This window comes from Lissotriton helveticus, chromosome 2_1, assembly GCF_964261635.1.
Source record: "Lissotriton helveticus chromosome 2_1, aLisHel1.1, whole genome shotgun sequence".
In the NCBI taxonomy this organism is placed as follows: domain Eukaryota; kingdom Metazoa; phylum Chordata; class Amphibia; order Caudata; family Salamandridae; genus Lissotriton; species Lissotriton helveticus.
Window position 1 is genome coordinate 1,975,900,530 of NC_136059.1, and position 26,979 is coordinate 1,975,927,508.

At 46.2% G+C, this 26,979-nt stretch overlaps 1 protein-coding gene across 1 annotated transcript in view; it reads right to left on the reverse strand.

Moving 5' to 3' along the window:
• The window catches only part of GATB (glutamyl-tRNA amidotransferase subunit B), a 561,352-nt gene that overhangs the window by 186,398 nt on the left and 347,975 nt on the right, over positions 1–26,979 (reverse strand). The window contains exon 8 of the mRNA XM_078676924.1: positions 10,384–10,428. Coding sequence (XP_078533050.1) covers positions 10,384–10,428 — 45 coding nt within the window. The remainder of the gene's footprint in view (positions 1–10,383; positions 10,429–26,979) is intronic.

The following is a 26,979-nucleotide window of genomic DNA, read 5'->3' on the forward strand; positions in this document are numbered from 1 at the left end:
CGCCAGCACTGCAAACAAATAATTCCATTCAACCCTATCGAACGCCATAGTGGCGTCTAAGGACAGCAAGACTGCCGGTTCCTGTATCTTCGAGGTGCCCCCAAGAATACCATGCAACCTTATTACGGCATAAAGCCAGATTGATCAGGGTGGATCAAAGTCGTGACTACCTTTACCAACCTAGTAGCGAGCAGTTTCGCCAAGATTTTGGGCTCTGCGTTAAGGAGTGAAATGGGCCTATATGAAGAGCAGTGTGTCCTGGGCTTACCCGCTTTGTGTATGACCACTATATTCGCAACTTGCTGGTCGTACGGGATCTGACCCCTCTCTTTACTCTCCAGGAGAATGGCTCAGATATTTTGTCAATCTAATAGCCTGCGCGACTTCGTCGTCAGTGAAGGGAGAGTCCAGATAGCACCTATCCTCCTCCGACAATCCCGGCATGACGATATCCTTGATCATGTCACTATTCTCAACCTCTGTAAACCCTCTCTCGCCGGTGTACACACCTTTGTAATACTCGGAAAATGCGTCAGCCACCGCCTGCGGATCCGTAACTCTATCTGACTCTGTTCCCTCTAGCTCAGGTACCAGCCTAGATGCCCATTCCTCATGTCCAAGCCACGCGATCAATTTGCCGGCCTTGTCTCCATGTTCGTATATTCGGCTCTGTATGGCATTGTTTTGAGCTATTGCTCTATCTCTTGCTAGGCTTTTGTATTCATCTTGCCGTAGCCTCAATAGGTGGAGGTCTTCTGGCGCAGGTGATCTAGCCACCCTCTCCTCCAAATGTATGACTTCTGCCTCTTTCTGATTTACATCCGCCTGATGTTTCTTCTTCTTCCCCGCGACCAGAGACAGGACCTCACCTCTCGCTACCACCTTGTAAGCTTCCCAGAGTGACTGCGCTAAGTCGACTGTTCCCACATTCTCCTGGAAATAACATTCCAACATCTGAATAACCTCTTTCCTGATGGTCAGGTCTTTTAATTGCCATGCGCCAATAGGAGCTACCCTACCTACCGCCATCCGTCCGAACATGAGCTGCAACCACAGTGGAGAATGATCAGAAATACCTCTGCCAAGATACCGCACCTCCTGTACCATGGCTGCCATCGCTGCCGGTAGCAATATGTAATCTAACCTGGACAAACTATTGTGCGCTGCTGATATGTGGGTAAAGTGTGTCTGTGTCGGGTTACGCACTCGCCAGCTATCAACCAGTCCCAGCCTCTCAAGGAAGTTTGAGAGCCATCTCTGCGATTGCCTAAGTAGTCGCGACAGACTACGGTCTACCTCCCCATCTAGCACAGCGTTAAAATCACCCCATAAAACTAAAAGTGTAAGAAAGACAGTACTCAGGTCCCGAAATGTATCAGACTGAAGGCCTGGTGGCACAGAAAGGTGACCGTCCTTCCCCATAGTTGCCCCGAAACACCGATATACCTGCCCCTCTTATCCAACCAAGTGGCCTGTACTGACATGGGGAAGGAATTTTTCATCAAAATGCCGACACCTCTGGACCCGGTTGTAAACCCGGCATGTCGCACCAACTTATATCCCCCTTTATGGAGGGCCATGGAGCGGTTACCTACCAGATGTGTCTCCTGCAATAGTACCACATCTGGGGAGTGTCTTCTAATAAGCTGATTAACCATCCCTCTCTTAATCCTGTCGCCCAGACCATTCACATTCCAGCTCACCACCTTCATCCCCGATCCCCGACTATCCTGTGTCATCTGACCCACACAAAAACATCCAGCTACTGCATTATCACCTGATGCATAGAGAAAAAAGGAAATTGACAGCATCAACCCCACTTGAAGCATATAAAAAAAACAATAAGAAAAACACCACAATAGCAATATTCCCAACCCCCCTCCCCCACCCTGCACCCCTGCTCACGGCTTCCGCCTAACCCCAACTTGCAGTGTGCCTGTCGCCCCATGATCTAACTAACCAAATATCTAAAGGTAGAAATGAGGAGGAAGGCAGCGCCCCATAGCCCCCCCCCCAACCCCGGTATATCAAACTCTGTGCCTAATGCAACTCACATCTATTGAGGGTCAGAACAAATGGATGCGCATGCTGGAGGCCCACCATTCGACAGTTCCCAACATCTAAACCAAGAGTGGCGTACATTACTCCTGTTCCCGCCTGTCCCCCTCATCCTGGCCATCCTGCCCCCCAGGCCCCACCGGGAGAAGTCTCTCCAACCAATCAGAGGCAACGTACGGATTGTCGAAGAACCAGGTCTTCCCTTCAATCTCAACCCTCAACCGGGTCGGGAACATCATGGCATATTTCAGACCTCTTTCTCTGAGTCTCTTCTTAACACCCATGAAGCCCTGGCGTTGCCTCAGAACCGCCTGTGTAAAATCCGGGAAAAAGGTAAGCCTGGCATTCTCAAATCCCAGGGGGCCTCCCGGCCTGGAGGCCTGCAGGATAGCGTCTCTGTCCCTGAAGTTAAGCACCCTCGCGATCATCGGACGAGGGGGGCCCTCGGCCTCGGTCTCCCACCCAGGACCCTATGTGCCCGCACGACAGTAAAAAGGTTACTCAGCCCCTTGGGCTTAAGGGGGTTAAGGATAAGATCTTCAACGAATAAGTCCGGGGCCTGGCCTTTGGCTTTCTCCGGGACACCTATAATGCGGACATTATTCCTCCGGGCCCTCCCCTCGTAATCGTCCAGTTTGCGGCCCGTGAGGTCACTGGCCGCCCGAAGATCACGCACCTCTTGCTGCAGCAATGCCACATTATCCGTCAGGCTAGCGGTCTTGATGTCCAGGGACTTGACTTTTTCACTAGTTTTGGTGAGATAGGCACGGAGAAGGTTAACTTCGATGGTTACTGTATCGAGCTCCATCTTCTGTCCCAGGGACGTTCTGACCCCATCTATAGCCGCCATCACGTCTAGCAATGTGGGCTCCGGTGGAGGACCGGCTGACTACCTGCCAGTGTCGTGTGTTCTCTTCAAATCGGGCGGTGACCCCCTTGGCACCGTGTAGCGGTCCAGTTTATTGGCCGGACGTAGCGAGACCCCTTAGTCGACTGGGGCTGCGACCTATCGCTCTCAGGTTTGGTCGCCATCTGGAATCTTTCACTCGGGTCCTTCAAGGCCCACCATTATAACAAGCGTGGCCCCAACACACCCGGCTAGTCTGACAATTATAAGACTCAGGTGTCCAAATTTCTAGTGTCCAGCACCTTACGGAATATACCAGCAGACCCCCCTCAAAGGCCACTTCGCCCCCTGCAGGCACCAACGCCGCTCCTCTCCTTCAAGCACCCCACGGGCCAGTTGCACTCAGTCCGCACCCCCGGAAAGTACGATGGTCAGGCTCTCTCCCACCCTGTCCGGCAGAGCATATCTCCACAACAAGCGTTCCAGGCCTCCCGCCCCAATCTCCGGGCAAAGAGACCCAGAATTAGACTCCCAATAGCCAGTAGGGGGAAGGGGAGGAAAAGTCCATTGGGCGATTCATCCTAACCAGCAATCACGCCAGCAGCTAAGTATTTATCTTACGGCTTTTGGCTGGCAAGGTGCCCCAGGGGTGAAACACCGACACTCAGAGCCAGGGAGGGGTCTCTCTGCGATGGTTGATCTCCCGGCCGCATTTTTGTTCATCCGTTCACCAGGCGGACTCTCCGGCTCCCGGCCGGGTCTGTCGCATCTCCGCGTCTCTCTGTCTGCCGGGGACTCTTCTCCGCCGTCTCCCAGCGAGAGGGCACCCCCCGGTGGACCTCCCAGATATCTCAGGCAGGGGCAAGGGGGGCTCAATCTTCACCCACGTGGGCAGTACAAGGAGATATCCGAGCTCCGCCGGCGACTTCTGGCTTCGGCCGCGGGTGCTGTCAAATCCGCGGCCGCCACTCAACCCACTCGAACCCCAGGCTTCATCTGGTCAGGAGGCCCAATTCGCCGCCACTCACAGCTCCGGTCTCGGTATTAAATCTTTTTAACTCACTTCAATTCTCTTTGACGTTTCCTGTGAAGGCCCAATTGATCTCTACTTTCTAAGGAAATTTATGTGAATGATATCATCTTATCCACTGTCCTCGTTGACTTACAGAGGTCCATATGACCAATGGCGGCGTTTGTTTGATGATTAAACCAGACACTTCAGATACAAGAGCAATGCTCCAAACCAAAACAGAGACCAGGAAAACGAAATTGGCAGAAGTGCTAGCCACAATATGCCAGGAGAAAATTAAAGAAGGTATAAAAAAGAGAATGCAAGAATTACAAAGAATGTGACAAACAAATAACCCTCCAAAATGAGACTTTGAAAAAGGAACCGGGCTACGAAATATGAGTGAGGCAAATGTGGAAACGTGAATAACTGAAGTCAGTGCATCCTAAGTTTCACTGAAGCTTGTCTATGGAGGGAGGAGACAACATGGCTTTGAGACAACCTGTCCTTTTCTCAGTACTGGAGTTTCTTTCTGAACTAGAAATCCAGTCAGAAGAGCCTGAAATAAACAGTGGCAGTACTTAATGAGTATCAACTCAAAATCATTCTATTGTTGTTACCTGACTGAAGTCACTAGTGCTTACTGTAGTACAACAGTGTGTGAAATCAGCAGCAAGAGAACAGAAGCAGGCACATTATTGTGAGATTAGTAGCTGGGAAGTAACAAACACTTGATTTGCTATGCACACCACAGAGCCTCACACTAGCACATAGAGAGGCCACCAATTTCAAAGAATAAAGCAACCCACAAACTAAAAGGGAGTGACTCAAAAGGTGCATATAACAGCTTCCCATCAGAGACTGGAAAACAGTCCTGGCCCCAATAAAGGTAATAAGAGCACAAATACACTCAGATCTTCATTATGAGTATCTAAAATAGGTGAACTATGAAATAGCAATCCTTCAAATGGAAAAGAATGTTACTTAGAATTAAGGTTCAATCACATACTTGTTGGACTTGGCCCTTTCTGTAGTGTCATCCACAAATGTATTACCTTCACCCTCCTGTTTTTTTAACCTATTTTCATTAGCGTTAAAGACTGTGCACTTTTCCACTACTAATAAGTGCTAAAGTACTTGTTCTTTCTAATTTAAATATGGTGAAACTGGCCTACACCCAATTGTCAAATTTAATTTACCTGTAAGGCCAAGTAAGGTAGTAAAACCTGTAAATTAAATGCTACAAGTGAGCCTGCAGTAGTGATTGTGCCACCCACTTAAGTAGCCATTCAAACATGTCTCTGGCCTGCCATTGCAGACTGTGTGTTCAACCTTAACCTTCTATTTTAATACATACACGTCATCCCTAGAGTAGGTGATAAGCAGTCCATTGGGAGGGTGCAGTGTATTTAAAAAGTTAGACATGTACTTATAACGTTTATATGTCCTATGAGTGAAAAACTGTTAAATAACATTGAGTTACCTTATTACATTTATTAAGTGATAACTTTTAATGGGGAACAGGTATGCATATAGTCTTGGGTGTCTGAATAATTGTAATGTAAAACCCTCTTTAAATGTTAAGTTTGATTTTAAGTCACAATTCTAAAAATGCCACTTTTAGAAAGTTGCAATTGTCTTGTCCCCACCACAGCTTGCATCCTGAGTCATATGACTAGATGTAGCTGGCAGTTGGTCTTTATGTATTACTCCCAGATAGTGAGACAAAAGAGGAATAGGCGTTGGAAGAACAGGCCATCTCTGTCAGGGTAAGGGAGAAGAGCTGTCACCAACCAAGCTTGCACATCACAAATACCCTGCCTCAGCACACTCTCAACGGGTTACACACAAGTCCTTTGTGCCCTCAGACAAGTCAGGGCAGGGAGGAAGGAAATTCCAGACTCTTCTGTAGGGGAAGGACTTTAGAATTTTCTCCCACTTCAAAGTGGGCACCAAGTATAAATAGTGGACCCTCAGACCCAACTCTTCAGATCCTCTCTGGATATGTGGACTCAACCAGAAAGGAGGACTATCCTGCAGTGAAGTCTGCCCTGCTGAACTGGTTGCTGATACAGGACAGCCTTGCTGCACCAGGCCTGCTATTGCTACATCACGACTATTCTGCAGCCATGAGCTGCACTGCTGAATCCAACCTGCATGTGTGGACCCAAAACTATTAAAGAATCTCCAAGTGTCAGTCTGCTATTCCACTGTTCAAGGTCACAGGAAAGTAATAGGTTTCTTTGAAGTCGATGCAGCTCCACACATTTCAATGCATGACCGTGCATTGCATCCTCTGTTGGGCGATTTTTCAAGCCCCGACCCTATGTGATGCAAATTGACACTAACAATCGGTTCCACTCAAAGCATCTCAGCACATCTTGGCACAAGACCGGTAAACGCAGCTTCGGCTTGGCAGCTTCACAAGCATTGACGCAGCGCAACAAATCTCAGTGCTGACAATCTGCCCCACTTGACGCATCTTGCCTCAACGCAAATCTTCGCACGCCCAGAGGCTTCATCCACCTTGACACTGGACCTTGCATCACAAGCTCCCATTCACAGCTTGCTCAACTCTGTCACTGTGCAACGCACCTCGACACTGGACCTCACATTGCAGCTCCTCACCGCCGGCCAGCACAGCTCAACGCAAGGACTTGGCACCTTGACACCTCAGCCACAAGAGTCCTTTGTCAGCGGACTGAACCCGGTTCCCATTGCTGTCTCTCTGAACTTGTGGCTTAGACACAGTCTACCGTGACAAGATAACCGCAGATGAGGCTTTTTGCTTCTTAGCGCTTGATTTCTTCAAACCTTTAAAACTGCACATATCTGGTACTACTGACTGGATGTTTTAAATTATTTTCGTGTCAAATAATTTACTAAAATATAGTCTATTTTTCTAAATTTGTGAGGGATTTTTCTTGTGTTAAACTTTCACTGTTTGAAATGCTGCATGAATTCTTAACACATTGCCTGACTGCTTTTGTGCCAAGCTACCAGACGGTTTAGCACAGGTTAATTTGAGGTTTGCTTGTGTTTTACCCTGACAAGGATTGTGGTTGCTTCTTGAGTAGGGGTTCATGCTCATTAAACAGTAACCCAATTTCCTATACATACTATCTGCTTCAAGTTGACAGACTACAAGAATGAGTCCCAGACATGAGATATATCGAGAAATGTGTGCGATACTGAGACAATGAGATAGCAATTGGTGCTTATAATTAGAAAACATAGTTGCCTCCAAACTGAACAATGGTATGTACTTTATTAGTTGAGCATCCACATTGACATCTGGCAATAGCAAACATGGTCTGACAAGGTCAAGAATGGTGGTGGTGCCAAGATCAATCGAGACACAATGGCAGAGATGGTGCCAATGAAAATGCTGCCTGCAGAGGGGGTTGCTTGAAGAGGTTGTAAGGTAGAAGTGGTAGTTCTGCATTCAATGCCAGTTTTAGATACTACAGCAATGCTGGAGCATGTACTGGCATTGGTGATGCAGCAGCTGTCATGACTACCAATGAGCATCATGTTGTTGGTTGACTTGAGGGCTGGGAATGGTTGGAGGAGTTGTCAAAAATAAAGTTATTGGGTTTTTGTGACACGGGTACAATCAGGATGACAGTCCTGCTTGGGTGCAATGAGGAGAGCAGAGCCACCATCTCTGTGTGCTGGAACAATGGTATTCACACTTGCTTGGAAGCTGAAAAGCAGGCTGAAGTGTATAATGTTCATTGTAGAGATCTAAGGCGATATGAAAGCATGGGGATTATGCTTAGATGTATAGGAGGAGATACCTTTTAGGGCAATGGGTGCAAGTCAGGATAGAATCTCTAATTTAGGTGCAATGGTGAGAAGAATAAACTCAGTCTTGTTGAGGCCCAGTTTCAGGAAGACTGAAAACACTGAGATTTGTCTTAGGTCTCATACTGATGCATGTAGTTCACAAACAACTGAGCAGGACCGCTACAAATTGCATGCAGAAATTAAAGATGACTGAAAACAGGATGATGTCTTGGAAGTTGTCACAACTGACTTTTACGGTGCTGATGTGACTTTTGTCAGGTTTTGAGCAAATTGATGAAGGATTTAGTGCATACAGGTGATGCAGTAGAAGAAAGTGAGAGAAGGATTATCTGTCAAAGATAGAAGACAGGACAGAGAGAGCAAGTGAGAGAAAGCCCACTTTGCCAAAGCTCTTTAGCACGCCATCTACTACTTGGGTCTTTAAGGGCAACAGACCCAATCTGAGGTTTATTTTGTAGGGTCTGTCCCATTATTCAGCATTCAATTGTGTCAAATAGGTTTTCTAAGAATTAGCTGAATCGGGACATCATCATCTCAATTGTGTTCCAACCTGACTAAACACATCAACAGGCTAACAAAACCAGCATCTACTACACCTCCAAAGGAAACTCAAACTCTTTATCCTTCCAGCGTACTTTAAAACAGCTGTTCAGTCTGTTATCCTATCTCATATCATTGGAGAAAATGTTCTCTCAGCTGGTCTAATAAAAACTTCTCTCAAAGTGACTCTTCAAGGTGCTGACCTGGCTTGACTCTGTGTACTAAAGGATAAACCCACATTACCACAATCCTTAAGCAACTTACACTGGCTTCTTCTTGAAGCTCGCATCAATTTCAAAATTGCCAGCAAAATTCACAAGGCCCCCCTTCTAACCTCAAAGACACACTTCATAACACAGGCGCCCAAACAACCATTAGAGGAAAAACTAACCTTTTTTTCAAATTCTCTAAAATGAAGAAAAGAAAATACTACTAAACAAGCCTTCTTTCATCGGGTCGCCTAAGAGCTAAAACACCTTTCCTCATACCATTAGACGAAACCTAAGCCACCTGTCCTGCAGAAAGATCAATCATCAATCTTGTTCTGCTTTCCCTTGAGTGCTCTATAAATACACACACAGATATATAAATATATATATATATATATAGGTATATATATATATATATATATATAGGTATATATATATATATATATATATATATATATATATATATATGTCTGTTTTCAATTGTTTTGCACCCCAAAGGACCCTCCGATCAGCCCAGCTGTCCTACGCCGTGGTCCCACGCACCAGAAAAATAAGATCGGGAGGCCGCTCCTTCTCCTTCCTAGCGGCCAAGGCCTGGAACGCCCTGCCGCTCCACCTCAGACAGACAACATCGCATCCCATCTTTATAAGAGACCTCAAGACCTGGCTCTTCGACGGACCCCCCCTTGATGGATCTGAACCTGCACCCCTCAACCCCAGCTCCTTGAGACCCTTACAGGTGAGTAGTCGCGCTTCAACAAACACCTGATTGATTGAAAACATTAGGTTTTTTGTTTAGAAAGCCAATAATTTTTTCGCAAATGCTTAAAAAAAATTAAGAGTACTCCTGAATAATTACTAATATTTAGTGTATTGTGTTTTATTGTTATATTTTACATTGCGCACCTAATTGTAACACTTAAGCTAAAAAAATATATATACTTTTATTAAAAGTTGCGCGATTGTTGGCGAGGAGCAGTGTATATTTCAAGAGTAGTGCCTTTTGGAAAACAAAATAAAAGAGTTATTGGAGTATATTGTTAACAGGGGTTGCGGTGTAATTCCTTCTGGGAATTGCAGTGGCATTTTATAGAGTAATACACCATAATGGAATAATTCAATTCAGCCACATGTGAAGAACCTTTAGTTTAATGGGCAGTATTGGCAGAAAAAGCTATTCTGAAGTGTCGTGTTTATCCCTTCACTAGAAGTCAACTTCAAGCCTAGAAGGGTACACAATGTTTTCTTTGTGTCAAGGGGTTGCAGTTGGTACAGGTCTAGGACTAAAGAACGGAAAGGAACAATGACAGGGCTCGGAAATAACTTATGTTCTTTTCAAAAGAAGGCCATTAGTTTTAAAAATAGATTCATTAAATAATTATGGACATCAAAACACAGTCAATAACAATGAGCTTAACAGTCAACTTTGAACGAGATCTAAACGGAAATATTTTGAGAAGACACATTTACAGTTGTGACTCCCAGATATGACTAATGTTTGCACAGCTTGGTGTAAGGAATGACAAATTCGCATGAAGAATTGAGGCATCAGGAACGACACAGCATGTGGAATTAATGTTGCATGAGGAATAACAAATCAGCATAGTAAATTGCATCATGTCCGCATTAAGCAAAATGCCAGCACGAGGAAAAACATGGCATGGAATCCAATTAGCATGAGGACTAACAGATCACTGAGCAGAATACATCAGATAAGAATGAGTAGTAATAGATCAGCATGAGGACTGGAATCAGGATAAGGAATAACAGATCAGTAAACGAAGACCATGAACATGAGGATTTATAATTATACACAGAATACAGTAGGTCAACTTTTTAGCAGAGGCACGAGGAAAGTAAGACATTTGGGGATGGTTACAAAAGAATAGTAATAAAAGTATTGCAAATACCTGTAATCTTGTTTCCCTTCTTTGTCTCTCATTGGTATGGTCATCCTGAAATACATTAAAATGAAAACATATTTTACCAATGGCTTTTACAGATACTTTTAAAGCTTAGTATGGTAAATATAACATCAGATGTGACAGAAAATTATTTGTGTAACTCGGGCAGTAGGCTGACAAGCCTTTATTGGGATGAGGTCATTCAGAAGGGCAGGTCCATGGGAGCCATGACGGGTGATCACCTGAAAAGGGAAGTATAAACACGTATGGGGGTTGATAACTTACCCATGATTTGTCCTAGCGAGTGCTCCTTTAATAACAAAGCGCTCCTTGAATCAAATTAAGTTTTTGTATCATGCCACCTCCGATAAAGTAGCCGCCTTTATCAGATGAAGTGAGCCGAGTTTGCTGCGGTCAGAGATCAGGCAATTATTTGGTGGGGTCACTGAGAAGGTCATTGGAAAGTGTCAGAGAAAGAAACTCGTTTAAAGCCATCGGGAAATAATGTACGTTTCTGCAGTGAAGTTATGCACCGCAAGATCATCTTCTAAGAAGCGACTTGTGCACCGAAGAACTACAAGGAGCAGGATCTCGCTTTGCGTAAAACCAGGGTTCTGGGTTTCATGTTAAAAGCAGTAGTGTTCGTGAGCTGAACTGAGTTTTACTCATAAACAGTTCTATTCGCGGGCCTCGTGTGTGGAGTGAGGGCACACAAGGACAGCATTCAGCCCTGCAAGCAGCAGAGAACGCCCACTGCTTTCAATTTCTAGTTCCCAGGCTCACAATTGGAGCGCTGCGGCTTCACGGCGATCTTTAGACTTTTGTCCATGGCCCCCTACACGGGGCCATCAACAGAAATCATCTGAATTCAAATGTAGGCCGAAGCTATGCAAGTCAGAATAACATGAATATTAGAATTGGATAAAGGAATATTAGAGTTATATGTGGGACAACTATGGAGGAACCACACTGACTTATTTTGTGCAGATTTGTCCGTATTCATTACTGTTTGTGAACAGTGACACGTCTTGAACATCTTCATGGGTTTCTGTAGTTTTCTCCCTGTACCTGTTACTGTCTTCTTGTTTACCAGGTCCACGACCCTACCCCCTGGCTGCATGGTCTGATGAAGTGTGAGATGGACACATTACTGACAGCAGCACGATCAATGGGTATCCTCTCTTCCCCAGCAGCTGAGCCCTTCACAGGCAAGGACTAAAGGCCTGCATGTAGGAAAGATCGATCAACCTAAGTAGAAGACAGTGGTGGTTCTTCTACTCACTTTAAACGTGACACTAAACACATGATACTAATCTACAGAATTCAACATTTTAGAAGCTCCTTAACTCATCTAAAGGACGTCCCAATCATGCAAGAGCTTACAGATGCTGTATTACATCTTCATTTGTGACAAATACCAGCACAAAGATAGCGAGGGATTTAAAACCATAATGACACTGGACATCACAGCATTGAGAACGCTTCAAACATGGAGAAATGATTGTAGGAAGTCTATGAAACGAGCACTGGCAAAACCAATCAACTGAGTTCATACATCAGCAAGCTCGTCACAAGCATTACTAATAGGTACGGCATTGCCAGTAGCATGTGCGAATGGTTTCCAAACGAAAGAGACTACCACTTTTACTGTTGGTGTAGCCGGTAGCAGAGCATGCTTTCAGAAAAACAACGAATCTGGGCTATGCAGAACCAATGATATATTCCCTTAGCAGAAAGAGCTAGAAAGAAACTGTTGTATTCATTATATTTACTATTCGCTTACTTTAGAACATGTTCTGAATTCTTACTTCTGTATTCTGTGTTGGGACGTTCTATGGATGGGCGGTTGTTCGGCATTGAAGATTGGAACCTGGAGTTGAGTGGTTGTTAACCTGTTTTCTCTATACCCATTAAATACTCATCAGTATTTACCTATGTGTCATTGTGATGATTATATCACAATTTTGGCGACGAGGATGGGCGGTTGTTGGGCATTGAAGATTGGAACCTGGAGTTGAGTGGTTGTTAACCTGTTTTCTCTATACCCATTAAATACTCATCAGTACTTACCTATGTGTCATTGTGATGATTATATCAGAAACTATGGAAGGAAGGAAACACAAACACACCAACCCACCCCCAGTATGACCTGCAGAAGAACATACGTCTCTAACAGACAACTTTACAGTCAGCTAACAGGAGAGCACGCTTCCTTGAAAAAGGTAAAACAGGTACAGCGTTGCAGCAGAAATTCAAGCTTCCCTCACATACAGAACAGGAGGTAACGCGATCAGAAGAGCTGCCAGAGATGACTGCGACAGGGACCAGTGCAAAAAAGAAATGCCATTTTTCAGACCTAAAATTCTAAACTGATGATATTAAACATCATTTTACACAAAGCAATCTTAGTAGGCGCCTGTTCTGCCTCTTGATCCAACCACAGCATGTTTTCTAGTTTGTCTCTGTCCCTTCCCGGGCCGAAAAAGCTATGAATCCAGATGCCGGGCCTACCGTGTGGTCAGGCACTAGTCACATGACACTTGGACGTAGACCACCCTGCAATCTTACTGTGATTCATGAATCTCGACAACATCATTGTCAGAAACAAAGGAAGTCTAAGCTTCCTGTTGGCACCTCTCAGCACCCATCACTTGCAGCATATGCAACTCCCTTCTTAGCCTGTGCTGCCCTTCATAGCCACCGATAGGAGGTGGAGATGAGAAACAAATCTTGAGGCTATGAGGCACAACGAAGAACATAGGGTGCAGGTGAACCCAGTATATGTATTCTTGTATTCAGGTCCCGTTCCAAGAAGCAGAACCATTAATAATTGCTGGAGCTCACTGCGTGCATAGATGTGCATAATTATAATCGTGACATAAAATACATAAAATACATAAAGCCCGACTCCATCTTGAGCAGGCCGATTGACATGTCTTGATTTTCCCAGATTATTCTCAGGATGTCCAGCAGCAACGGCGCATGTTCGACTCAGTGAAGGTCTTATCTAGGGGAAATTGTACTTTTTTCAAATGCCAGAGGAGGTTTGGGAGTGGCTGGAGGAAAGTCCCAGACTGCTTAGCAGTAGGAGGAGAATAGCTGGCGCACGCCCTGATGGGGGGTGGGGGCAGGGGCTCGACCCATGGACAGATGGTGGCCGTGGAGAAAGGGGTGCAAATACACCATGGCGGGATAGAGGCCCGGAGAGGCGATGGGAAGTCTCTTCGGACTAGGACGGGGACGAAGAGGCAACCACTAAGAAGAGTAGAACTGTGGCTCTGGAGGGAGGCTCCACACATGGCTATACAGGCGATTACCAGGGGATGGACTCAGAATCTCCTCACCCTCTGGCAGTCGACACTGCAAACCTAGAACATGAACCTGCGCCCCCTGCCCTCTCGGCCGCCACAGCATCAGGACTGATATCGGCATCATAATCGTGGAACTGATGCGAAGATCCAGAGCCTAGGAGTATGATACCCCTCGTCCTACTGTAGACGGCTAAGTGAGTTGGAGCGGTTATCTTTTCACTTGCAGGGACAGAGTCACCGCGTCCAGGGGCGGCTGGCTCAAATTATATGATAGTGTGTTACGGGGCTAAATTGGTGGGTAGGACGGTGGGCACCAGACCTTTCAAACTCCTCTGTTGGATAGTTCGGTTTTTACTTTGTTTGGTACATTATGGGGCCACACACTCACCAGGGCCCTTGGGGGTAGGGTGGGAGGAGGGTTGAATACACTTTGAGGAGTTCACAGTTGTGACAGTTAAGGGAGGTATTTTACAGAAACATTGGCCGAGGGAAGGCCCCCACTGGGGCTATATATTATATTTATTTGAAGTCCCTGCTCCACCAACTGCATACCTGGAAATATAAGGCTACTCAAGAGTACTAATATGGCAAGCTAAGCAATAGACAACTGTTCAATACTTGTTTACAAATTTATTTAGCAAAGTCCTATAGTACACGCCGTCTTATAAACTGCACACCGTCAGTTATCAATAAAGTAAACACTCGGAAGATCTATGCTTAAATGACAAAATACATTGACAACAAACCACCATGATTCCAATTATTAAGAATCAATCAATCACCCAATCAGGGGTTTGTAAAGCATACTACTCACTTGTTAGGGTTCAAGGTGCTATTGGGAGGGGGGACTGGGGGTGTAGCTCCCTTGAGATAATCTGAAGAGCCAGGCCTTGAGGTCTTTCCTGAACTGCGAGGTAGGAGAAGGACTTTCCACCCGCTTTGTTCCTGTAGATGTGTGGGACGGTGGCCAGGGAGAGGCGGCTGAATGGAGGTTTCTCGTGGGGGCGTGGAAGGAGAGAAGTTGTTGACGTATTGTGATCTGATGTTGTGGAGGGCCTTTGTATGCATGCATGAGCAGCTTGAAAGTTATTCTTTCAACGAGGAGCCAGTGGAAGATTGCAGAGGTGTTGGGTGATTTGGTTGTGCCGGGGGAAATCAAGGATTAGTCTGGCTGCGGCGTTCAGACAGTCTGGAGCTTGCAGAGGAGTTTTTTGTTGATTCCGGCATAGAGGGCGTTGCCATAGTCCAGTCTGCTGTTGATGAGGGTGTGTGTGACCTTTTTTCAAGATTTGGAGGGGATCAATTTGAATGTTTTACGGAGTATGTTGAAACATGCAGAGGATATGGCATTGATCTGGCGGTTCATAGTGAGCGATGAGTCCAATATGATGCCGAAGATATGTGCATAGTCTGTCTGGGTGGGTGGGTGGGTTTTCCGAGGGCGGGGAGCCACCAGTTGTCATCCCCAGCTGAGGGGGTGGAGCCGAGGATGAGGACTTCTGTTTTCTCTGAGTTGAATTTCAAGCACCTGTCCTTCATCCAGGTGGCAACGGCTTTCATCCCTTCTTGGACCTTGTGCCTGGTGATGTTGGGTTCCTTGGTGAGGGATAGGATGAGCTGGGTGTCATCGGCGTAGGAGACAATGTTGAGCCTGTGGTTTCTGACGATGGTTGCGAGGGGAACCATGTAGATGTTGAAGAGGGTGGGGCTGAGGGAGGATCCCTGGGGTACTCCGCATCTGGTCTCTGTTGGTTCTGAGAGGTAGGGCAGGAGTCTGACTCTCTGTGTTCTGCCTGTGAGGAATGAGCATATCCAGTCTATTGGCTTTACTCGGATGCCGATGTTGTGGAGTCTGGTGGCTAGCTTACGGTGGGAGACGGTGTTGAAGGTTGCCATAGGTCCAGGAGGATGAGGGCTGCCTTTTTTGCCTTGGTCGAGGAGGGCGCAGATGTTGTCAATGACGGCATGAAGGGTGGTTTTGGTGCTGTGGTTGCTGCAGAATCCGGATTGGGAGATGTCTAGGATGTTGTTGGCTTCGATAAAGCTTGCTGGCTAGGTAATGACGGCCTTTTCGATGACCTTGGCTGCGAATGGAAGCAGCGAGATGGCCCTGAAGTTCTTGAGGTCCGTTGGGTCTGCAGAGGGTTTTTTCAGGAGGGGGTTGACTTCGGCGTGCTGCCAGTCGTCGGGAAATGTGGTGGTCTCTAGGGAGCAGTCGATAGTTCGGCGTAGCTCGGGTGAGATGGCTGTGGCAGCCCTGTAGAAGATGTGGGGCGGACAGGGATCTGAGGGTGCTCTGGAGTGGATGCTCTACATAGTCTTTAAGGTGTCTTAAATTAATCAATCAATCAATCAGTACACTTGTAGAGCACGCTACATACCTGTGAGGGTCTCAAGACGCTGGAGGGGGGGGGCAGGGCGCTGCTACTGATTGAAGAGCCAAGTCTTGAGGAGTCTTCTGAAGGTCAGTAGGTCTTGGGTCTGCTGTAGGTTAGTAGGGAGGGTGTTCCAGGTCGTGGCGGCGGCGAGGTGGGAGAAGGATCTGCCGCCGGCGGTCGTTCTACGGATGCGGGGGACTGTGGTGAAGGTGAGGCCGGTGGAGCGGAGGTGGCGGGGGTGTAGAAGCTGAGTCATCTGTTGAGGTATGCTGGGTCTATGTTGTGGAGAGCTTTGTGTGTGTGGATGAGGAGCTTGAAGGTTATCCTCTTGTTGATGGGGAGCCAGTGCAGGTCTCTCAGGTGGGGGGAGATGTGGCTGTGGTGGGTGATGTCGAGGATCAGACGTGCCGAGGCGTTCTGGATGCATTGCAGTCGTCTCAGGAGCTTGGCCGAAGTTCCTGCATAGAGGGCGTTTCCGTAGTCCAGCCTGCTGGTGACGAGGGCCTGTATCACTGTTCTTCTTATTTCGGTGGGTAACCACTTGAAGATCCTGCGGAGCATTCAGAGGGTGTTGAAGCAGGAAGAGGAGACGGCGTTGACCTGCATGGTCATGGAGAGGATGGAGTCGAGGATGACCCCCAGGTTGCGTGCGTGGGCGGTGGGTGTCGGGGCTGTTCCAAGAGTTGTCGGACACAAGAAGTGGAGCCGAGGATGAGGACCTCCCTCTTGTCCGAGTTCAGCTTCAGTCGGCTTTTCCTCATCCATTCGGCGACGGCCTTCATTCCTTCGTGGAGGTTGGAGGTCTCTGTAATGAGCGGGGTCCACGTGAGTATAGTCAGTTAGGTGGCGTAGCTGGGGGTGGGAGTTGAAGGGGTACAGAGGTCTTAGTCGAAGTTGTCATAAAGCATCTTGATCTTGAGGTGAAAGAAGGAGTTGAGTCTGTTGCGGAGGTCTTGGGAGGGTGGGAAATCTGTTGTTTCGCTGTCGGGTTTGGCACATTTCTGTATGATGGAAAAGAGTTCCTTGGAGTTGTGGGCATTAAAGAGGATGCTGTCTTGGATGAAGTTCTTTTTTGTGGATTTGATGAATTGATGGTGTGCTGTGGTGGCTGTTTTGTAGGCAGTGCGAGCTTCAGGGGTTTTGCTGTTTCTCTGTGTCTTGTCAAGTCGTCGGCAGGAGCGCTTGGATTCTTGAAATGCTGAAGTGAACCAGCTTGCTTTCTTATTGTGTCATCCTGTAGCCTTCTGGAGGGGGCGAGTGTGTTGGCGCAGTTGGTGATACATCGGTGGAGGTTGCTTGTTACGTTGTTGTAGTCTGCAGTCGTTGGGGGGAGAGTGCTGGTGAGGTCGGAGGTGAGGTATTCTTCGGTGACATTGTTCCAGCTTCTGCGATGGTAGCGGCAAGTGTGCTTGTGTGCATGTGTTTTTTAAAGGAGAAATGGATGCAGTAGTGGTACGTCCAGAGCAGTTTTGTGGTGTGGCTGAAGAAAACGCTGTTTCCTCCTGAGAAGACTGGGTGAAGAGCGTGTCCTGTTGTGTGAGTGGGGTTGGAGACAAGTTGCTTCAAGTTGCTTCAGTTCTATGTTGGTGAGGTTCTCTAGGAGGACGGTGGAGTTGAGTTTGTTGTGGTTGTCCAGGTGGAAGTTTAGGCCTCCGAGTAGTATGTAGTCAGTGGAGGCGAGGGCGTGGGGTTCGATGAGGTTGGCAATGATCTTGATGAAAGGAGAGCCGGGGCCAGGTGGTCTGTAGATGAGGGTTCTGCGGATCATCGTCTCGGGGTTGGTCTGGATCTGGAAGAGGGAGATGTCCTATGGGGGCGAGGCGTCGTCCGGGTCAGTGGTTGTCATGCAGAGGGAGCTTTAGTGGAAGATGGCAATGCCTCCTCCTGGGCGGGTGGGGCAGTCTTTTCTCAGGATCTTGTATCCATATGGAATGGTGGTTGTGATGTCGGGTGAAGAGTTGGCATTGATCCAGGTCTCCATGAGGAACGTGACATCAGGTGCACGAGTGTTGAGGAGGTTCCAGATTTCTATGGCGTGTCTGTGCAGCAAGCACATGTTAAGGAGGATGCAGTTCAGTGGTTTGTGTGTGCCGGTGTCCAGTGGGCTGAGGGCTCCTGCCGGGGTCCAGAGGTGGGTGAAAGTCTGGCAGCAGTGTTGGCAGGAGATCTGGCTTTGTGAGTTGCTTGGTGTCGAGAGCTGGCAGTTGTTGTTACGTCCGGGGTTGAGAGTGTGGAGGGTGCTGGAGTTGTAACGGCAGGGTGTTAGGGACGCAGAGGGCGATATTATGTAGGGCTCAGTAGGAGGACTGTCAACTGGGATGCGGGAGCAAAGAGGGGGGGAAAGAGAAAAAGGGAGAGCAGAAAGGGATAGAGCAGACAGACAGAGCAAAACAGAAGGAGCAAAAACGAAAGAGCTAAACAGACAGAGCAAAAAACAGACAGAGCAAAAAATAGAAAGAGCAAAACAGACAGAGCTAAAGGAGAAAAATTGGCACAGTGGACACAGAACAGAGTGGACCAGCAGAAGAGCAGAGTGCTCTTCCACTAAACCACCAGGGATGAGGCACAGGCACGGAAGCTTCAGGCTCAGAGGGCAGTCCCTCAATGGTGGAGCTGCGCGGGGGGAGAGCAGTGTCACTGACCAGGAAGGTTAGAGGTCTTTCTCCCAGAATCCCAAGACAGTGAGAAAAGCGTTTCAAAAGTGTTTCAGGACCATAGAAATGGTAGATGAAGAAGACACTAAATTAATGCTGGTGATATCATATAACATTAAGTAAAAAAAAAAACCAGGGAAATCCTGATGCTCTGCTAACAAGCAAGGAAGAGGCATCAAAAAGATGAAAGCAGACTTGAAAAGTGAAAGAAGAAGAAAAAAAGAACCATTATTGTATATCCTTGTGTCTTGCACTAAAAAAGAAACATACCAATAACCATCAGTCATTTCAGAACAATGGACCAGATGTACAAATATCTGGTCTCAAAATACTGACCGTGTTTGGTCAGTTCTCAAAAAGCTGAATTGGAGTTGGTCACAACATGACCTACTTCATGCATATTAATGAGATATGTTACAAACTGCGAATCATGATTGGAGGCCATCACAGGGATGGTGGCCTGCTGGCATCAGCAGATCACCATGTCTGTCTTTCTCTAGAGTACACTTAGTAAAAAAAAAAAAAATTTTTTTTAAACACAGCCCCATTTTCCTTAAAGGAAACAGGGCTGTGTATAAAAAGATAAGTTTACATTTTATTTACATAAAATATGGCAATGGTCCCATGGACCTTTTTTTTTCTTTAACATACACAAAGATGATGGAATCCTTTCCCTTTTGCCAGTGGTGGCCGACACGGCTCATGGGTGATGGAAAAGCAGCAATTGACCGGGGTGGCAGGGCACATTGTTAAATAAAAATGTTTTAAAAATACACTTACCTTGCAGTCGGGTCCCACATCTATACTCCCCTACGTCTCAGACTCCAGGAAACAGCCAGGCTCCCCGAACCAATCGCAACGCTGCCATGCAGCGTTGTGATTGGTATGAGCGTCGTGGTTTGGGGCTCAGCCATGGACTGGTGGCCTGGGCATGTTCTCCTTGCAGGCTGTAATGCAGACTGCATGGAGAACAGGGAAAGTGCGCATGAGTGTTTTGGGTGACCTGAGAGGGCCAATCAAACAGTCATTGCGCACTTAGGAGGGTTCTTCCACTCCTCCCCTGCTCTGTAGCCATGTTCCCTCACGCACAGCTGCCGCAGCAGGAGGACAAAATAAAGTGATAATAACATCAAGTTATTCCACCTTAGCGGAGGAGCCGACCTGCCTTTTGCAAATGCAAAACCACCTCCATGGAGGTGCCAGTAAAAATGTATACATTACATTCTTATTTGGTATTTGGAAAATACACCTACAACACCCATTTCAGATACCGAATTGGTATCCAATCAGAATACCACTTTAGCAGTGAGAAAATCTGCTGCGACTCATAAAAAGGGATTAGTGGAGAAGAAAAAACACTGTAACAGTGGCAAGCGCCGGATTGGAGCCTTTGGTATTTGTAATATGTATTCTTAGTAGATCTAGCTCAATTATAGTTATAATTGCAGCACGCCAAACATAATAAGATCATGTTGACTAGCTTGCAAGTCATTTTTTGAAAACTCCTGAAAGTCTACTTATTTAATAATAATTTAAAAACTGACAAAATACACTAATCAAAAGTAGTTGGCGCGTAATACACGTTGTAAAAAACACAATGACCAATCTTGTTTAATGACAAACCTTTTTACTACCAGAATTTATAAATGTGGCATTTTAAGAACATTTCGGAGTATGACTTGTTGCATCCTGCTGCTGCGATATGCCTACTGCTCAGAATTATTGCAAGGAGTGGTGCAACAGGAGGAGCTGTGTAGCAAGAAAGGCTGAGGAACGTGACACTGGTACTGCATAATGTGAAGTGTATTCCCCGCAGTGCTCGACGTTCACAGGATTTAATAAACCAAAATACACTGTCAGCAACAGCGTGGGACTGGTTATTTGATGTTCCGACGAACATCGGTCTAGTCTGTGCTTTACCGCGATCAGCCGCCAGGGGGCAATGCAAGAAAATCTATCTGCAGGTTTGCTTTTTACTCCGTAAAACATGTTTATTGGAGCCAAGTCCAGTGCTGAGCCTACCTGAAAGTCTTTTGTAATCTCTTTTAGATGTTCTAATGTGGCAAGTGCGGATATACACGAGGTGTTGTATTCCTGCTGATGCCACTCTGTTAACTGGAGCGAGAGCTAGCTCCTAGGCTCCTTATAACGAATAATAAAACGAAGTGTTGCACTGTGAATATTATTTTGATTTGTGGACAATGGCTGGTTTGCTCTTATTCGCGGTTATAAGATGGGATTGCGCCAGCCTTTGTACTGGGCAGCAAACGACTGCATACAAATGATGCTGCAGGCCCCTTCGAGCACATACCATCAGAGCATTTTAATGATTTTTGGGGCCAGAGGCCCTGTCATATTTTAATGACCCCTTTTCGAGCACCTGGATGTAGTAAGCAGTAAAAAAAAATATAGACTTTTTCTTAGCCTTGCGTCAGCCGCGTGTTATACCTGGCCACGCACCTTTTTTGTAACCCACTCCGAGCAACAACCATGGTCTTCCTCGGCAGTCACTTGCCAATGCCACCTTTGCAGACTCCCATCTTTCACTTGATCTACAGCCCGGACCCAAGAAAAACCTTCATCAAGGAAATTATTGACCTCAGAGAGACACATCATCCACCAACCAACCAACTGAATTACTTCTCTTGAACTTGAAACTGCTATATGGCTCCTCAACAAACACCTATTTGCTCTTCTGAAAAATATGATCATCAAACAACGTTCCACTGAACCAAACCATAGCAAAATCAGCATTCTCAATGTGGTCTACCACCACAAAGCCCATCAAATGACACCTAGGATGCAACTGAACTGGTCGGATACAAAAACAACAAGGTGATGGATGGACTGCTTGAAATAATCTCAGACACTGCCAATCGCTCGGGCCGCATCCCAATCCATCGTTTCTCGCCCACCATGCCACCCCAGTTTGGACCCACCCATATGTAGGTCAGTCTTGACCCTGATACTCATGGGAACACTCCAGCCCAAACTGCCAGACCATATCCTCCCTGAACCGGAATACAGGCAACCCAGGAATGGTTTAGCCCTTATTAGGGCTCATCAGCCAGGTATAGCTTGGTTCCAGCGCTACAGTGAGCCCGGGACCTACGCCTTGGCAAAGCTGGCGCACATAGGACATCAAATGCAAAAACAACAAGGTGATGGATGGAAGGCTTGAATTAATCTCAGCCACTGGCAATCGCTCGGGCAGCATTCAAATCAATTGTTTTTCACCCACAATGCCACCTTATTTTGTATCAGACATGGGTCCCAAGCAAACTTTATCGCTGGAAGGTTATATCCCCTAATTTGCCTCTGGAAGTGTATGAATACAGCTAGGGCTTTAGGGGTGGAGGTTAGTCCCGATGCATTGGCGGGCTGACCCACAACATATCTTTTTTCCTTCAGAAAAACAGACTTATCCTCGGTGTTTAGTATGTTTTCTGTCCTAGGGGCAGATTTGGGGTAAACCTTTCCAATCTGACTGCCAGCAGGGCAGAAAGACTGTTGAGGCAGTTATGGGATGGGTGCACAGTCCAATGTCATGGCAGGCACCCTTACACCTTCTTCGTTCTTTATTTTTCCTAGTGCCTAGAGGGTTTGTTCTGCTCCCAAGGATCAACTGGGGTAAACCCCCAAATGTACCTCCCGACAGTGCACTAAGACTGTTGCATCTGTTTTGACGTGGGGGCACAGCCCAATGCCTGGGTGGGTCAACCCATCCCGTAGTTTTTAAATGAGCTTTTCCCTGGAGGCTAGTGGGCATTCTGCACCCCTCTGGGCAAACTAGGAATACATCCCCCTATTCTGTTTCCCAGGTGGATGGAAAGACGCTGGGGTAGAGGCATGGACTGAGTGAGCTGCCCATCTAATTTTTCCACTGGTGTGTAGTGGGCTTTCCAATCCATAGGGTGTGGAGCATTTAGGGGAACGGACCCCATCAACATCCCCAGGGGGAAAGAAAGACTGTCTTGACCCTTCTGGGGTGGAGGCAAGGCCTCAGATGCAGGGTGGGCCGCAGCCACTCTTTTTTTTTTCTTTTTTAATCATGTTTTCCTATTATCTAGTGGGTTGTTTGGAGTGTTTTCTCATGGTATGGGCGTATATTATGGTGCAGCATGGCCTGTTGCCATGGTAAGTCGCCACTACCCCATCTATGTTTAAAAAAAGTTTATCTCTCTATCCTCCTCATCACCCTTGGGGAGAAGATTAGGGATAACTCGCCAAACGGAACCCTTCAGCAGGGGTAGAGCATTTTTATTTTTTGAAGAGACACTTGCATTTCCCCTTTAGAGTGTGATGTCCCCCGCACCCCCCAGTCACCAACCAAAGTGAAACCCTTTGCACTATCATCTGTGTGACATCAAAGCGCTTAGGACTCAGCGTCACTGATGAAAGAAGAGCAAATCCAGGACAGAAGAGTAGCTTTTCCCTCACACTGAATTTGTTTTTTAAAAAGAAAATCTTTCTGTTGCTAACACCAGGAGGATTTTTCACAATCAATCCAGTGGAAAAACGGATCACATACACCGCACTACCAAGGTAATATAGTGGACGTAAGTTGGCTTCTCCACCGCATTAAAGCGATTCATAATCATAACCCCTGAAAGTGAGTTCTCTGAAGCCACAGCTCAATGCACTTGGTACACCTAATAACTCACTGACAGCAAATTAGCTCTTTGCCAGCAAGAAGAGAAAAGCACCAAACTCCTCAGATATCTCATAATCACAACCAAGTCTATGTATAATATGAAAATCATTCTGTTTCAAAGAACTTAAAGCTATCAAAGCTATAAAGCACTTCCTCAGTTTGGTCACAGACTCCACAAAGCTGGACTTGCTTACAATGACATTTTCAACAAATAAAGGATCTAACAACACACCAACAGCAGAAATCAGGCTACTGCCACCACCCACCCCAAATCCCTCTACGCAACATCGAGAAGTGGATCTTCTTATAAATGTTTTTTTTTTTTTTTTTAGTTTTATATAGCGCAAACTAGACCCGAGTCATCAGGTATAAGAGCGCTTTACATGAGCACCGGTTTTGTTGCAGAAGGACCCATTCATTTTTGATAGGCACGGGGAGATTGAGTGATTTACCCAGAATCGCAGGATGTTGAGCGTCGTTGCCGAGACTCGAACCTGGTCCCTAGGCTCGAGGTCAACCGCCCTAGCACCCGGTTCCCCAGGTTTGAGGTCGACCACTCTAGCCGTTAGGCTACATCCTCTCCCCCTCACACAGACCTTGCTAACAACCTTACATTCTTAAATCCCCCACATATGGGCAAGAAGTTCTATTCAACATAACGAAGCCACTCCCAAGGAAAATATCCACACTACAAGTGCTTATACACTTGTATGAACTAATTTGTTGCTTTTAAAGTTTTGAGAAACCTCTACTGGAGAGATGTACTTGAAAATAGCTATGATAACAGAGTTAGACATAGCACTGGCAGCATTCTTCCTTCAGACACAGGGCTCAGGAAAAGAAGAGGGAATAGCTCTGCAAGCATTCGCCTCTGAGCAAGCATCTCGCACAGGCGTAGCATCATCAGCAGCTGTGAAAGTGCCTTCCCTCATTAATGATTAGTGCTCTAAGCAAGTATTGCATCGGCACCCAGACTTCTCACCAGGTGGTACTTGTGCATCCATGTCTCTTTGTATGAAACAGAATAGTAATTGTAATTGCATTTATATAGTGCTTATTACCCCTGACAATGCATTGGAAGCGCTTTTCCGGTAAGTAGCACGCTACTCCAGAATCAAAGAGGATTCGTGTTGAATAGCTGAGGGATAGAAGAGGGAAGGGTTTGCATTTATATAGCACTTGCTACCCCATATGAGGTGTTGAAGCGCTTTTCGGCGGGTAGCACGCTACTCCAGAACCCAAATAGGATTATGGGGAATTAGTACATGGAAATATGAAATTCATTTGAGTGGTGGACATGTTAGACTATTAATTGGATAGAAAAGGATAGCAGAGGGCTAGAAGAGGGAACGGTCTAGAAAGTGTTTTTTTTATCTCATAGGTTTGGGATGAATAAAGAGGAGGTGGATGGGAAGAGTCAGAGGAAAGGGTTTAGAAAAGCTTGGGTGGCGGGGAAGACTTTGAGGAAAGGGTTTAGAAAAGCTTGTTTCTGTGAATACAGAAGTATGTAAAGAATCGCCAGAGTTCCCAGGAGAGTGACTGATGTTTAGGAAGCTCGAGTCATGGGAGAAGCCCCCATTCTAAGCATTTCAACGTTCAGAAACACGAAGCCACCGAGTAATACTAGACACACACTGCATATTAATATATAGCTCTACCGAGTTCTTGCTGTACATGGAGAATGCATGCATGCACAGTAACATGTTTCAGGAGTTAGTGATAAAGCAATAGCTCACCAGTACCACTAGCAAGATTAAGCTGTGCAACTTCTCCCACCACATAGTAGTAATAGTTCTAAATTATTTTATAAGGTGATACCAACCACAGCTTTTCCAATTGTTTAATGCAATAAATAATGGTTGTTGCCATTACCCTTTTTGTTGGCATAGCTTGCAAGTATACATTTTTGCTCATTAATAATTGTATAGCCCATATCTACCATCATACATCAAAACAGCGACCTTCTGCATTCTGGTATGACATTCCAAATATGATGGTGTGACTTTTAAATGGTCCCATAGAAAACACTGTCTATCAGTGAACATGTTATGAATAATGTATCGGTCATTCAACACTAATGTAAAGATTATGTACAAGACATCTCCTAGGCAGCCCCTGCATTCTAGTAAACAAAGGAATTGCATTAGAAACTAATCAGCGCTTACTTAACCTCTGACCTAATCAGGTGGACCGGCAGCAGAACAAGGTGATAAGCCCTTGATCTGAGTGTTCCTGAAAGAGTGGTGTCCTGGGCAAAAACCCACTTTACATATGCCTTAAAACAACTCTGCATGGCACCCACAGAGCCACTAGCACGGGGACTCAAAGGTGACTGTAACATGTTCAGTAGCGGCTGGTATCAGATTAAAGTGGTGAGGCAGTGCGGGGGACATACAACAAAAAAGAACTTACCTGGGTGCTGCTCGCCGCTCTTCCGCTTTCTGCTGACTGGTGTGCACAGGTTGAGGCTCCCAGACTCCCCTATGGCCAAATCCAATGCTTTTCTCATGCCGGTGAGAGAAGCACTGGGATTGGCCTGAGCAGGCTGGTTTTCCGCCCAGTCAGGGACTGGGAGCCTGCGCCTGCTGTTCTCTTCACCCGGCAATGCAGCTCAGGATGGAGAGATGTCAGTGCACATGTCGGTTTGGCTGTCCTGAGGCAACTGGCCAAACCGAAATGCGCACGGACAGCAGTGCCCCCCACTCCCTCTCTGTGCTTGATGTATTACTTGGTGAGTATGGCCCCGCCCCCAAGACTCGGCTGAGAGAAGAAAAATAAAATGACAGTAAAACTGCTTTATTATCATTTTATTTTTCAATTTTTACGGCGGGTGGGCGACGCTTCTCTGCCATAACGGAGGAGGCGCTGCTGAGTTACAGGTTACAGAATCTGCCCCAGATCTACAAACCTTTCAAAGGCATTGATCTGGCATGAATGATTTCATCCAAACCCTGCATCTTCCATAGGAGCACAACATAGCCTAAAGACATGCCTTCTTCTCTAGCCCCACACTACCACCTCATGGCCCAGCATATACCTTGCAGAACAATCGAATAAAGGCTTCACTGGTCAGAAATGGTTGGCATCAAAGTGGGGCGTACACAAATACATTTCAACATGAATATTGTACAAGGGTAATAAAGTGAGGGCGAAACTAATACATAGTAACTTCCCAATTTTGCACGGAGCCCAAATGTGAAGCAAAAAAAATGAAACCCCATCAAACTACCAAGGGATAGAGTATATATACTTAATTCTGTTCTTAATACCTCTGTGCAAAAACTATGCCTCACAGCGAGGAATGTGTTCATATCAATCGATAAGCTGACAGAACGTGGAGCGAACTGAAGTCTCCATATTAAGTTGTGCTTCGAATTCAGAAACTTTCATTAGGGGCCTGCCTGAAGAAATTGTGCTCATCATGAAATACTGCAAATATTGACTTTGGTAGATATTGTATCAATTTCTTGCTTTCCTTGAATAGATTATATGTATACATACATTCCCATAAACTCCAACCAATTTAGCATTTGAACCATGGCTCTACCAATTCATTGCTCATGAAATCACACATGATGTCACATATGACATCACAGGTTACAGCA